This window comes from Camarhynchus parvulus, chromosome 1A (genome assembly GCF_901933205.1).
Source record: "Camarhynchus parvulus chromosome 1A, STF_HiC, whole genome shotgun sequence".
Classification (NCBI taxonomy): Eukaryota; Metazoa; Chordata; class Aves; order Passeriformes; family Thraupidae; genus Camarhynchus; species Camarhynchus parvulus.
Window position 1 is genome coordinate 6,082,857 of NC_044586.1, and position 14,209 is coordinate 6,097,065.

The 14,209-nt window shown below is 48.7% G+C and overlaps 1 protein-coding gene across 2 annotated transcripts in view; it reads left to right on the forward strand.

The window, feature by feature from the left end:
* The first annotated feature begins 7,704 nt into the window (after window positions 1–7,704).
* LOC115909884 (sodium- and chloride-dependent GABA transporter 2) overlaps window positions 7,705–14,209 on the forward strand; it is a 32,178-nt gene continuing 25,673 nt past the window's right edge. Inside the window, exons 1-3 of one of the 2 annotated variants that reach the window (XM_030959609.1) lie at window positions 7,705–7,773; window positions 9,141–9,362; window positions 13,783–13,917. In XM_030959609.1, coding sequence (XP_030815469.1) covers window positions 9,146–9,362; window positions 13,783–13,917 — 352 coding nt within the window. In that variant the 5' untranslated portion in view covers window positions 7,705–7,773; window positions 9,141–9,145. Of the gene's footprint in view, window positions 7,774–9,140; window positions 9,363–13,782; window positions 13,918–14,209 lie in introns of those variants that run through there. The other variant, XM_030959610.1, reaches the window with a different exon arrangement.

Consider the following 14,209-nt stretch of genomic DNA (forward strand, 5'->3'; position numbering starts at 1 on the left):
AGCTGTTCCATGTCCCTGTTTCTCAGCTCTGGTGATCTCAGAGAAACATGATTGTTTCTTTGCTTTTTGCTTTTGTCCTCCAGGGCCTTTCCATTACACCTTGAGCAGTCCCTGTTCTCGGGAGAGTGTGAGGCCAGAAAAAATCAGCACAAACTCCCTTTGCAGACTTTTGTTTTGCTCCTCCCAAGCTGCTTTTCCTTTGCAGCAGGGGAGGTGTCACCTCCCACCCTCTTGGGGCTGCCTGGCTCCCTGCACAGGAGCTGTGTGACTGCAGACTGTCCACTGGCATCACCAGGGCCAGATTTGGGCAACAGTGAAACATCTGTTTCCTGGTTTGCTTGTGTGAATCCACAGGTTCTGGTCTAGCCCTAGGGGGTGTGCAGGTCAAACCTTGTAGTAGGAACCTTTCAAGGTAAATCAGAATATCAAAGACCAGTCTCCTTTTTTCTCTAGATGCCAGTTATGGTGAGCACCAAAACTAAAAGTTCCACTGGCCCCACAAGTTTTCAATTCTCCCACTTGAACACATCACCATGTCCTTTTTTTTTTCCTTATTTCCTTCCCTGATCACCATGAAAGCTTTGTGACAGACTTAATGAAACCACATTTGCAGCACTTGTCAGATGATTGGCAAGCAGTGCCTGACCCTCTGTGTTAGCTTGCAGGGATCAGGAATGAAGTGTCCTTGTCAGAAAGAGCTGTGATGCCTTGAGCCTCTCTGGCTGGAGGGAAGTAATTAATGTTCATGGTGGAAATACTTGTGTTGGGATGTATTTCTCCATGTGACCTCTTGATCTGGTCAGCCCCCTGAGCATCACTGTTTGAATTCATGGTGGCCAAAGGGTGATGTGGCTTGGAATTTGACAGTCAAAAATGGCAAAGAGTGAAGCTCAAAAGGGCTCTCAAGCCACCTTCTCTTTTAGTGTGGGTGCAGTGAATCAGCCCAACCAGACCAAACCCTTGTGCCTCTGCTAAACCCCCTGTCCTTCGTGCCTGGGCACCCATTCCCTGCTCCACTGCCACTCCTCCCCTTGGCTGGAAGGGACAGCTTTCTGCAGCCATCAGCTGCATCTCTTTTGAAGCTGAACTTTTTAATTTCTGGCAATCATCAATAGAAAAATAAGATTTCCTTAAGCTATCAAAACTGACAGATTACTTTTTAATTTTTTATATTTTCTTTGCAGAAAAATAAGCCTGAAAGAGACTTGGTGCTATATGTTGCAAGTGACTACCAGAACAGGAATGACTTGTAGACAGGGGATCAGCCATGGTGTGAAGGTTTGTGGTTCCTGCTTCAGGCAGAATTCTCTCCACCTGGGAAGCTGAGTGAAGGCTCCAGGTCGGGCCCAGGTTGTGTCTCAGAGCCCCACCAGTGCAGAGGATGAGTGCTGGGGACTGCAGCCCCTTTTCTCTGCCTGCAGGGACCTCAGCAGGGCAGGTTAGGGAAGAAACCTGGCAGCACAGGTGCCTCTGCTTCCTCCTCCACTGCCTTGGGCTGCTGGTGACCAGAGGAACAAAGCAAGAGACAAACTCTGCTGCTGAGTAGCAGCCAGGAGCTGGTGGCTCTCACTCCCTCCTTGTGCCCAGACAAGGGCTGCCTGTGATGTTTTTAACAGAACATCTCCTGACAGTGCAAGGATTTTTTTAAAAGTCTGCTGTAATTCTGATTTTTGGAAGCTGGAAAAACTGAACTGAAATTTCATTTCTTTTTGACCATTTTTTAAATACCCAAGTTTTCACTTTGTCAACTTTTGCATAGAAAACTTGGTCTTTGAGAAATTTCTGAAGACTTCTCACTCTGTCAACCAATGACTGAGTATTGGATTCCTCCCTGAATGGAAACTTTGTGTTCTGAGTAGGTACCAGCCCAATAGTTGTGAATTACAAAGGATCTTTTTTTTTCTCTTTACTTTTTAGAGTGTTCAAGTATGAACAGATACTCTGAGATCACTGCCCAAATCTTGCTTGTTAAAAGGCAGATTATGGGTTTTCTCTCAGGAATCAGTTAAGTACAGCCCTATCCACCCTCTGAGAAAAGCTCTTCCTTTTTCCTGCCAGAACATCTCCCTTGCAGACATAAAGAATGCAGGGACATGCAAATCCCTGCCCTGTCAATGGCTTTGATGTTTTCTTCCTGCAGGCAGGTTCTTTCAGATTTACATCTTCACCCCAATGAGTAGGATGTGCAGACCATAAGAAAAGACCATAGGTGGTCCCAACACACAGCTCCCATTCTGTCCCTCAGTTTACCCTGTACTTAATCAATCTGGTCATCCTGTGCATCTCACACCACTGCTGGAATTATAATTTCCTTTGGTAAATGGTTCTTGATATGAAAATGTCCTCCACTTGTTTCCTTGGCTGCAGCTTCAAACTGGTGAGTTTTAATTTCTTGATGCAACTATCAACTTTCACATCAGGAGGCCCATGACTAGATTTTGGAAGAGCAGCAACTTCTGCCCTCTCCCTAAAATGTGTTCAGGCTCTATTCCCACAGTTACTCTGCCAGGGTTTGTTCAGGTTGCTGGTAAAATGGGAATAGAGAAGAGGCCTGAGAACTGGTGATGCCTGATGGAGTTGAGGGGAAAGTAGAAGGAGATGCTAAAAAAATTGAAGTCTTCAGTCTCAGGAGTCTTTGCTTGCTACTCAGCTCCTGCTTATATTACATTGTGTTTTATTCTTTTATAAATGTACATATAGATATCTATACTTATGTGCTTATAAGGGCATAACCTTCATTTTGCCTATAAAGAAATCAGGATACTTTTTAATTCTGGGTAGAAAAGCCCCTTTTCCTTGTTCATGAGTCCAAAGGGCCAGTGTTTAATAGGGACAGAGTACTAAGAAGCCAAAGCAGAGGTGAGATGCACATCTGCCTGCTGCACTGTGATTGTGCATGCAGAACTGTGTGTTCCTGCTTTAGTTTTGGGTTTGGTGCTCCTGGCAGCCAAGTGCACCCCCAAGGAGTAGCTGCTGCTTTCTTCCTGCTCTGGGGGAAGCTGCTGGCACTGGGCAGAGCCAGGGGAGTGGTGACAGAAACCTGCAGCTCTGCTGGGGATTCCTGCAGCAACCAAAGCAGCTCTAGGGGCACTGTTCTTTTGGTCCCAGCTGATCTCCTCCTCTGCTCTGCCCTGGCCATAGAGAGGGACAAACCAGCACACTGTCACCCACACACAGGGCTGTGGCAGTGAGATCCTCAGGAGAAGGTTTTCCAGCACTCTGAGCAGTCCCTGAGCTCTGGGTCATGTAGGAATGTCACCAGTTTATCTCCATTGTGCAAAACAATGTCCACACAGAGGATCTCCCACACAAACCTGGGCACAGGAGTGAGACCTCTGCTGCTCCGCCCCTGTCCAGTGAGGACAGGGTTCTTCCAGCCTCAGGATTCTGGTTCTTCAAGCCATGATTTGGAAGCAGTTATTCACTAGGGAGGCTGTCTCTGAATGAGGTTGTTTGAAAGCCTGCTGCAGGATCTTCTGTCATGCAGGAACTGCAGGCCCTGGATTTTTGCTTCTGCTGCTGTAGTTTCCAAATGTGTGTGCCTTTCTGGGACAGAGTTTAGTGGCTCAAGCAGGAGCCAATCCTTTGCTGCTTTGGTTTCTTTCTCTGCTGAGCAGTCTCCAGGTTCCTGTAATGTGCCAGCCAGTGTCAATTATCCCCTTTCTGTGCATATTTGTGACAATTTTTCTCACTACAGCCATGGTTGCTTTAAGCTAAACAACATTTCCAGGCTGAACAGCCCAGTAGCAGGGTGGCTATCAGATGGAGGGAAATGCATCCTGTTTGCTCTGGCCAGATGATAAAATGGCAAATGGTGTTCCTGGAAGCTGGAAGGTGGCTCACAGGATTGCAGTGCCTCAGCAGCAGTTGTGCCCAGGCCACTCTCCTGAAAAGACTTTGGTGCTTTGGGCCATAATTCATTTTAAAGCAGCTGCTACTTGCACAGCAGCAAGAGGCTGTGCTTGCCTCCCTGCAAACATTTCCCTCTCCTCTTTTCTCCTCCTCATTCCTCCAAGTAGGTGCCTTTTGAAACCCTCCTCTTTTTAGGTTTGAACTACTTTCCAGGTGGCTGGAGGTGGCTTGGTGCCTTTGGAGGAGAAAAATCCAACACTTATTCCCTGCTCAGCTGGACAAAAATGTGAAGCAAGACCAGACCTGGGAGTAGGTTCTGTAGCTGTTACCAGAGCATGAAGTATCAGCAGTCCTGGGGTGGGCTGGGGCCAGTTCTCATGCACATCTGTCCCAGACAAAGTCCAAGGACCATTTTATCTCTAGAGGCTTTTGTTCCACATTTGCTTTCTTTGGGCTGAAAGCTCTTCCCTGCTAGCACAGCCACAGCTGCTGCTGGAAGACTGGGATCAAGCTGAAGGCAGAAATTTTGGCAGATGTTCTAAGGTAAAGAGAAAGATAGATAGGAGCAGAACACAGCATGGATTAATAGCCTTTAGGATTTTCCAGCCCTTTTCCTGGCTGAGGTGTAAGGCACCCTGACAGTGACCCCCCTGGTCCAGAGCTCCTTCTCTTCTCCAACATGAGTGTTGGGGAGAAGTGTCTAAGCCAGCTGTGCCACAGCTGTACAGCTGCTCAGTGCCTGGCAGCCTGCCTGGGTCTGGAGGCTTTGCTGCAGCAGGGACTGTCCCAGTAAAGGGTGGGTGACACCAGGCTGCCTGGGATGGGGCTGGAGGAGTGTTGCTGCTCTGCTGCCATCACCAGCCCTGTGCTCAGAGGAGATTACTGAATAGGCTAATCTATTCCACAGCCTCTCATTTCACACCATTTTCAGGGGATGCCACCCACAAAGCACCACCTTGTGCCATCCCAGGGGTTGCCATGAGGGTGGTGCTTGTGGGACAGGTGCCACCATCAGTGCTGCCACTTGCTGCCACTTGCCAGCACTTGTGGCGCTGGAAGGTGCCCTGCAGCTGCCCAGGGGGGCTCAGCTTGCATGATCCCAGGTGGCACACACTGCTTCAAAAGCTCTTACCTTCTTGATGCAACTATCAACTTTCACATCAGGAGGCCCATGACTAGATTTTGGAAGAGCAGCAACTTCTGCCCTCTCCTTAAAATGTGTTCAGGCTCTATTCCCACAGTTACTCTGCAAGTGTTTGTTCAGGTTGCTGGTAAAGTGGGAATAGAAAAAAGTGTTCTCTTTATTCATATATATGTGTGTATCTATCCAAATAATTTTGAATGGTGTTATCTTGGCAGATCTCTGGGTGAAGTTGTTTTCCTGTTACTAGAGCACGCATATTTATTACCTAGGTTTGTTAATTTTTAATATTTTTTTTAAAGATCCACATTTTCCCATTTTTCTTATTTGTTTCTTGCAAACCTGTTTGGTAAAGCTTTGTTTCTGACTGTTCCTATTCTTTCCCTTGCCTTAGATACAATTACACTGAAAATCTCAGACATGGAGATTTCATCCTTAGCATTTTTCCCTTTAAATTTTTCATTGCCTTTAATGGGTCGATTAAAGTCCATCTCAATTTCTTTGCCTTCTACCATTTCAAAAATATGTATTGAAAGTATATTTTATTTTCTGTAGTCTTAACTGATCCTTTGTGGCATTGTTGGTTTTTTCTCTATTTTCTGTAATTTTTTTAAATCAATCTTTCAAGCAACATCTTCTAGAACCATATGGACTTTTTTTTAGTTCACTCCAGAACATGTGTAAAGTGATGCTTTACTTTAAACATGCTTTGCTCAGGATTTTCCAGCTTGCTTTTGCATTTGTAGATTTCATATCTCCCCTCGCTGCTTCTGTTTACACTGAACATTTGTTTTCATTTTCGGGTTATTGTTGTGTTCAGTGCAGTCTTATCACATGGGGTGCAAGTCAAATAGTCTGTAATTGACTGCACATTTTCCTATCACAGTCTATTAGCTCCTGCCAATTAGCTTGTTGTCTTGTTGATAGGATTATTGCTATCTCTACGCTGCAGTAATTGTGCTTACCCATGGATATTCATGCAGTGGTGCTGACGAATGCAATCGCTTGGAATTGAAAATATAGTTTGAAAATCTAGAGAAATATTTCCTTAATCTCCTCTCTCCTTGCACCAATCTGTTGCACAAGTCAAGATATTGTCTTTACTGTTGTTTTTAATCCCTGCATTCTTACCCTATTTAACAGCTGCACTATTCACTGGGAGGTGGTTTCTGCACAAAATGGGATGTTTTCTGTTTCTCACCATATTGCATAATTTCACTTCTGGAAGAGGAATTATGGGAAAACCATGTTCCCCGGTTTTCAAGAATCACTGATTTGAGGAGTGGAGATGTTTTATTTGGACCACCATGTTTAATTGCTGTGAAGAGGAGCAGCTCTGTGTCGATTCGTCTGTTTTATTTCCAAACAATATTCTGTGGTGACGGCCATGGGTGCCATGTTTAATTAACCATGCTCAGTGGGAGGAAAAGGTATTTAAATTTATTTTAAATGTGAATTTTTCATCAAATGGCCTTAGTTGTTACATTGTGAGATGTAGTGCATAACATATTCATCTTCTCTGGACCTTTGTTGTCACCCTCTTTTCAACCAAGGCATCTGTCCCTGAAATGAGGAGTTGCTGCATATTCCAACTCCTTGGTTGAATGAATTCCTTACCTCTCCCTGCCTCTCTTCCATTCCTTCCATTCCTGTTTCTCCTGCAGGAGGTCTGGTGCTGTGTGGATTTATCACAGATTCATGTGTTGAAACCACAGTGCTTGCTGGTTCCTTCTCATTGTTCTCCTTCTCCTCAGACTGCCTGTACACATTTTCCTGCCGCTTTACACGCCTCACACAAGGACACTGACCCCAAAAGTGTTATTTTCTTTCTTGTTCTTTCTTGCCTCAGATATTTATTAACAGATGTAATAAAAATACTTTGAAACCTTGCCTCATATATACATCCTTGGAGCATCACAGTGGTAACATATCCACCATGAATGATATCCTGTTCTGTTTGCCTCTTTTATGGAGCCTAATGTCATCATTACCTCTTGTAATCCTAAGGCCTCCTTCTGGAGCAAGAACAGCTCATTGCACAGCCCAGTGCTGGGTGTGCATCACTGGGGCTGCTTGTCTCCCTGCTATGAAACTTTTCATCCAGTGCTTGACTTTGTGTTCCCATTGCAGCTTCCAGGGATGGGGCAGTGCTGCTTCTGGACAAGACCAGTGGCAAAGATCCCTGTGTGTGAGGTAAGAGACTTTGTGCCCTGCCAAATTTCTGGATGGGGCTGTTTTGGGCCCTCAGTAAGAAGCAGCAGAGCTCTTGGCTGGGTTTATTCCCAGCTTTGCTGCCTGCCACTGCTCCTGGCCACAGCACAGTCCTGGCAATTGCGGGTCAGGCTGTGGTGCAGGACCTTGCCCTGCACCCGTGAGGAGAAGTGATGGGAGGGAATTCACTGGGAATTCATATTTTCTCTCTTACCTCTTCCCAGCAGGTCTCGGCTCGCTCAGGCAGCGCTGCAGAAGCACCTGGGGCGGTGGTGTCCCTTTCTGAAGGGACAGAGCCGGGCAGAGAGCCGGGCAGAGCGGGAGCGCCGCGGTGCCGGCCCGGGACAGAGCCCGGCGGGGGGAACGAGCCCCTTCGCACTGGCCGTGAAATCAGTCATGTGTAGGTTTTTGTCCAGCCCTGGGGGGTGGGGGAAGGAATGTGGGTTGGGCGAAGTCTAGGATTACACCACCGCTGAAATTTTTTTCTTTGCACACTTTAAATAGCCAGCACCTTTCGGTCCTGCCTTCGCCTCTCCCGTCGCCCGCGCCCCGACAGCGCCGTCCGCCAGGTAACACCTCTGCCCCCGTTCGCTCCTGCCCTGCTCCCCCTGTGCCCCTCGCCCTGCCGGGGCTACCCAGAGGTCACGGAGCATTTTCTGCCTGTTTAATGATTTTCTAGCTTGGCGGGGTCCTCCCAGTCCTTCCTTTCCTGTCAAACGCTTGCCAGCGTTTCTTAGCCCTCTTCGTGTCCCCAGGTGTTTCATAGAGGGACTAAGCAGGGGGAGGGGAGAGGTTGAAAGCGCTGATTTGCCCTTTTTTAGCTCTCCTCGGATAGGGGAGAGTGTCATTCGCTGCCAGTGTCTTTTCTTGCTCTCCCGATGAAAAAATGTCAGTGTAAGGCTGGGGGAGCAGCTCTGCAGGGCATGGAGTAGGCTTGAGGGCTGGCACTGTGCAGGGGAAGGTGCCCTCCTTGGCACGAGGTCCTCAGCAATCCCAGCTTTGACACTGGGGATTGGTAAGAAGCACAATCCTCACCCTCTCTGCTGTAGAACTTGGCAGCCAGTGGGGCATCCTGCCTGGAAGGAGCAGGCTCAACCCTCCGTGATCCTTCCAAATGCTGTCCTCTTGGAGGTACCTGGGGGAATGTGGGACAGTGAAGTGGTGCCCACCTGCTCTCTGCTGGTCTTTTCTTAGCACAGATGTGTTTAGAGATGATGCCAAAGGATCTGAGAGCAGTGCTGTGGGAAGCTCTGCAGGAAATGGGCAGATGTTTGGAAGGGTGGACCTTGAGAAAGGCAAGATCCCAGATGCCAATGATTTCTGCACGCTTTATCCTGGTGTTAGAAGGATAGCACCATTCTGAAAATCACCTTTTCATGTAGCCTGGAAGATTGTCAGCAACAGTTGCTGCCATCAGAAGGATAAGCTTGCTTTCCTATCATTTCAGTTTTTTCTCTTCCTGTGTCTAGGACTTCTGCGTGCTTTGTGGCATCTACCACATAGTCTGTAAAACCAGGCCAGGGCAACAGAAGAGAAGAGAAACCCTTATAAAATACCTTGTCAAGTATTTGATCCTGCTGTCGTTCCCCTCCAGCCCTGTTTCCCACACCTGACACAGTGGGAGCTCCAGCCTGAGCTGCTGGGTCTTTGGGGTAACACTGGGCTTAGAGGATGGGCTTCCAGAGACAGGACTGTTTTGGGATGCAGAAATTTAAAATAATGACACTAATAGTGGCTTTCAAGGACTAGTCTTGAATTCATTAGTGAAAATGCATGTGTGCTCTTAGCACCAGCAGGGATCTGTATGAGGAGAAAGGGAAGAAGAGTTTGAGATGTGTGTGTGCATGTCCTTGCCCCTCTCTTGCCTCCCATGGTCCAAATTTCCGCATCTTTGCGTGGCTCGTGCTGAATGTGATGAAGGAAACTCTTTTTGCAGGTGGGATGGATTACAGCGTCCCCGGTGCTGTCAGCAATGGTGAGATGGTGCCCACACACCCTGGCATGGAAAAGGAGAAGGAGGAAGAAGAGGAGGAGGAGCAGACCCTGGAGCGTGGTCAGTGGAACAACAAGCTGGAGTACGTCCTGTCTGTGGCCGGGGAGATCATTGGCCTGGGCAATGTCTGGCGCTTCCCCTACCTCTGCTACAAGAATGGTGGAGGTAAGAGCAGCCAGGGCCACCTGGCCACCAGCACCACTCCATGATCCCTCCCAGCTCCTCAGCTGTGTCCATGAGTCTGAAGAGAAGGTGGCAGCCTGCCAACATGGTACTGCCAGCTGGGCCCCGACCAGGGGCTTGTTTTGAACCCAATGGGACATGGATAGTGGGAATATTCCAGGGTTTCTGATGGCTGGAGCTGTGTTTCCCTGAGATGAATGGGGCTCTGCTCCCGCTGCTAAAGTGGGAAGGCTGGAAGAGCAGGGAGAGAATTCAGCTTTCTGAGCCCCGTGTCTCACTTCAGGCATCACTTCCTTGAGGAGCATCCTGTGGCAAATGGGATGGTGGGAGAGCAGGGAGTGCTGTGAGAGGCCACAGGGCCCCAGTGTCTTTGCAGGCTCTGTGAGTGGGAACTCAGGGGACTCCCAGGAGTTCTTGACACAGGTCTGTTCCTGTGTGTGTCCTTGGAGGGCTGGCCCCTGGGTCCCAGAGGCAGGGACAGAGAGAAGGGGTTTCTCCTGCCTCGGGGTACAAGTCCAACGCCACTCCTGCCCCACTCCCTTGGCGTCTACCAGAGCTGTAAGGTGTGGGAGAGGGGAGCCCTGCCTCTGATCCCCAGGGAAGGGCTGTGGGAGTGCAGGTGGATGTGGCTGATGCAGAGGCAGGGTAGCAGGGTGCTGCTGCTGGCAGTGGGGTGTGAGCACTCCAGTGCTGCTCAGCCCTCCCTCCACCCCGAGGGCAGCCTGCACTGTGCCTTGGCAGCAGACCTGGCCCTGCTGTGCAGGTGGAGGGTTGCTGCAGGCTTCCACAGTTTGTGGCTGCCTTTTAAAAGAGAAAAGTATAAAAAATGAAAACACAAAGTTTTTCTCAAGTTTGGCTCAGAGACATGTGGAGAGAGGGAGCTACTCTCTGATTAGTTCCTAATTGGGCCCTCCAGAAGGGCAGAGGGGAAGTGGTGCTTGGCTGGGAGCTGGCAGGGAGTGAGCACTGAGGACCCAGGGCTGAAATCCCCTGGCTTGAGCTTGCAGTAGCCTCATGGGCCTCACTAAACTGCTTTCATCCCAGTGGCATAAAAGAGGATTAAACACTGTTTAGCTACTTTGACGCCGTGCTTTCTTCAGTGCTTGTTTCTTTTCACCAGGTGATCAGGCAGTCTCTTTCCCTGCTGAAAAAGGAGAATTTTTCTGCATGTTCTTTTTCTGTGGGAAATGCTTCTTGGCTGCTTCTTGAGCTGTGTCTTGTCTCACTGCTGCAACTTTCTTGGGTACTATTCCATTGATGGGAGCAGGACCTGGAATCCTGTGCAGGCACCCCTTGCCCTGGGTGCCAGGGGAGAGCTCAGGGAGTGCTCTGGGGAGAGGGGAGCTCCCATGTGAGCAGCAGAGGCAAGACTCAAAGGGATTTCTCAGCCTTTTTTTCCCCTGGAGAAACGGGCCTGAAGCAAAGTCCTGTGAAGCACTAGAGGCTGTGAGGAATTTGAAGTCCCAGGCAGATTTTTCATCTCTGGCTCCCTTTCCATGAGGTTAGAGCAAGGATGCTGCATGAGACTCTTGCATGGTGAGGAAAGTTTCTGTAAGGTTTCTCCTGGGGCAGAGCAGTGAGATGAGGTGGTGCAGGACACAAGGCTCCCTCCTGCCTCATGGAACCCAGCCTACCACCGACAGCACTGCATCAAAACCCTTGTAACACCTCAAGTTGAATTTTAAAACTTCCCAGAGGTTTTGCCTTATACTCCCTTAGAAATGCTGGTCCAGGCACTTGCTTCTCCCATTCTTCTATAAAGGTGCAGGGCTTTTATTTAATTTCCAGCCCCAGGTCTATCACAGCCAGCCTACAGCCATTAACTCTTGTGCCAGCACTCCCATCAGACTGAGGTAGTTCTGCCCTGCTGGATGCCTCTCTCTCCCTTCTGAACTGTGGTGATAACTGCTGGCAGCTCTTGCTTTGCCTAAATATGAGCCTCTTCAAGAAATGGTATCTGTAAAATCTGTAAAATATTTAAAGAGCCACCCTTCCTTTCTTTGGGGATATTTCCACATTACAAAGGAAGAGTAGTCCCTTATACATTTAATGCTCAATGCATGATACCAAAGCCCTACAAAGCAGAGAAAAACAACAAAGAAAAGGAAAAAATTGTTCTTTGTGTGCTTGTTTGCTCTTGCTTTCACCTGCAGTGGCAGGGCCAGGCTCTCTCTGGGTAGGCTGGCCCCACTCATTGGGAAATACCAGCAATTGGGAAAATCCTACACATGTGTCCACCTGTAGCTGAGGTCTCCAAAAGTGGATTCAGCCCCAGAAGTGGGTTCAGCATTTATAGGCCCAAATCAGTAAGTCAAAGTGACTTGATAATATTTTTAGCACAAAAACACCTGGATCTGATGGCACACAGCCCAACCAGCAGAGACCAGGGTTTGGCCAGAGCTCAGGCCCCAGCTGGGAGAGTTTTCCCCTAAAATACCCTACAAACAAGCCTCTGTTCATGGCAGTTGGGAAAGTTGCTTAAAATTATACATTTCTTGCAGATAACTACATGAGGTTATATAGAGCTAGCATAAGTGTTTTTATCATATATTTTTAGCTAAATAATACTGATGGTGTTAATCACACAGTGCCCAGGATTCATCCTCTGTGTCAGCTCTCACTGGGGTCTGTTGCTCAGCACACCAATCTCCCCACCTGGGATGTGAGGGGATTTGGAGAGACACATCCAAGTTGCAGATGCAGAGACACATCTCTACAAGGTTTTCCTTCTCTCCACCATAATTCTGTGCTATTTCACAGCCTACATGTCAGGACCCTCCTGAAACTCGAGATAACCACTGGTTAGGGGACAGGCCAGACTGCAGGCTGCAAATAAGGGAAAAGTGGGCTGGAAAGCTTGACTTGCTGCCTCAGAGACCTCTCCTGGAGTTTAGTTAAATGCAAATTTTTATATGACAACAATCTTTCTTGGGAACAGGCTTGACTTTCATGATGATATGAATTTGTGCAAGCTGGGAGTTGAGAGGATGGTGTTAAGACAAAGGAATCTTACAGAAACTGTTTCCTCACCACACAAGAGTCTGGTGCACCATCCTTGCTCTAACCTCATGGAAAGGGGGCCAGAGATGAAAAATCTGCCTGAGACTTCAAATTCCTCCCAGCCTCTAGTGCTTCACATTTCCCCTGGCATTTGCCTTCAGCAATTTTTGTTTACAGCATATGGGCAGATGTGCCTTGTTCCTGCCAGGTATCACAGAATCACTGAGGTTAGAAAAAGCCTCTAAGATCATGGAGTCAAACCATTAAAAAACCATTAAGCCAGCACCCCTTTCAGCTCCTCTTTGTCCACAGGGAGCTGCCAAGGTGCCTCCCCTGTCTGTTTTGCTCACACTATTTTTTTGCAAGAAGAGGGGCCTGTGGCTCTGTACCTGGCTGAGATGAGCACAGGGTGGGAATCCCAGCCAGTCCCCAAAGTGCCCCTTCCCTTTCCCAGCCCCTGCATGCTAGCTAAGCTTCTTAATGAAATCTCCTGGGTTCTGAGCTCTCTTGTGCACCAGGATTGTCATTTCCTCTACACCCCCACCAAGCTGAGCCCAAAGCCAGTTAGCATCACACAGGTAGGGAGAAGGCCTGTGCACAATTAGTGCCTGCCAGGGCTGCCACCTCTGCCCCTGCATGCCCTCTGAGCCCACCACAGCCAAGATGCTGCTCTCTGCTTGTGCCTACCTCTTTCCTGACCTGTGTCCCTGCCTTTCAGCACAGCTCGAGCAGCTCCAGCGGCACATGATGTGTGAGTGGCACATGATGTGCATGCACCGTCTTGTGGGGCTGTCTCCTGTGCTCTGTGGGGTAAAGGCCATCACTGCAATTAACATTAGCCTGGGGTAATCAAAAGCCTGAAGCATTTAATCTCTTCCTGCCTGTTCCATGACAGGGCTGGAGCAGGAGGGCAGCCCTGGCCACTGCTGTGACTGCACTACTTTCCTTTCTTTGCTGCACTACTTGCTCTTCCTCTGCATGTCTGCTTTTTGCCAAGCAAATGACTGAGCAACCCCACAGACTGGGCAAAAGTGTCAGTCTCCATGTGCTCCTCAGAGCCTTGCTATTGGCATCCATGGGTTTGTCAAATTCACATTGATTATTTCACATTAATCAATGTGAAAGCTGGAATGTCTTTACAGCAGACTGTTCTTCTGTATTTCCATACAGCTATTCACAACTTTCTTCTCCATTCTTTGTACATATTGAATTATTTATGTAATCACATCACTCCAGAAGATGAAATGTGAGGAAATTTCTTTTTCCATGGCATCCTGTCTGTGATCTTCCAATCTCCAGGCTGCCCCACTCAGGAGGAACCTGCCTGGTGACTGGCTGGAGACAGCCTGACCTCAGTCCCCTCATGGGGCTTATTTTTCTGTCTGCCACTTGAACCTGCCAGGTGCCTTCTTCATCCCCTACCTCATCTTCCTCTTCACCTGTGGGATCCCAGTGTTCCTGCTGGAGACGGCGCTGGGGCAGTACACGAGCCAGGGAGGGGTGACAGCCTGGCGCAGGATCTGCCCCCTCTTTGAAGGTGAGAGGGGGGAGCTGGGAGGGCGTGGGGAGGTGGGGACACCCTGGGACCCTGAGGGCACGAGCAGAGACGTGTTTCCTCACAGCCTGGATTGTCATGCCCCTGCACACATCCCCTGCCCACCTGCCTGAGAGGGCCACTGGCTGCCCCCTTTGGGTCACCGTCACCCAACAGTTCTCACTGTTACATCCCATCCCAGTTTCCTTCTTCATGGAAAGGAGCTTTGGCAAGGAGCTTTGTGCCCAATCAAGGTTGTCCTCTAAGAGGTAAATGGGGAAAATGCTTCTGGTGA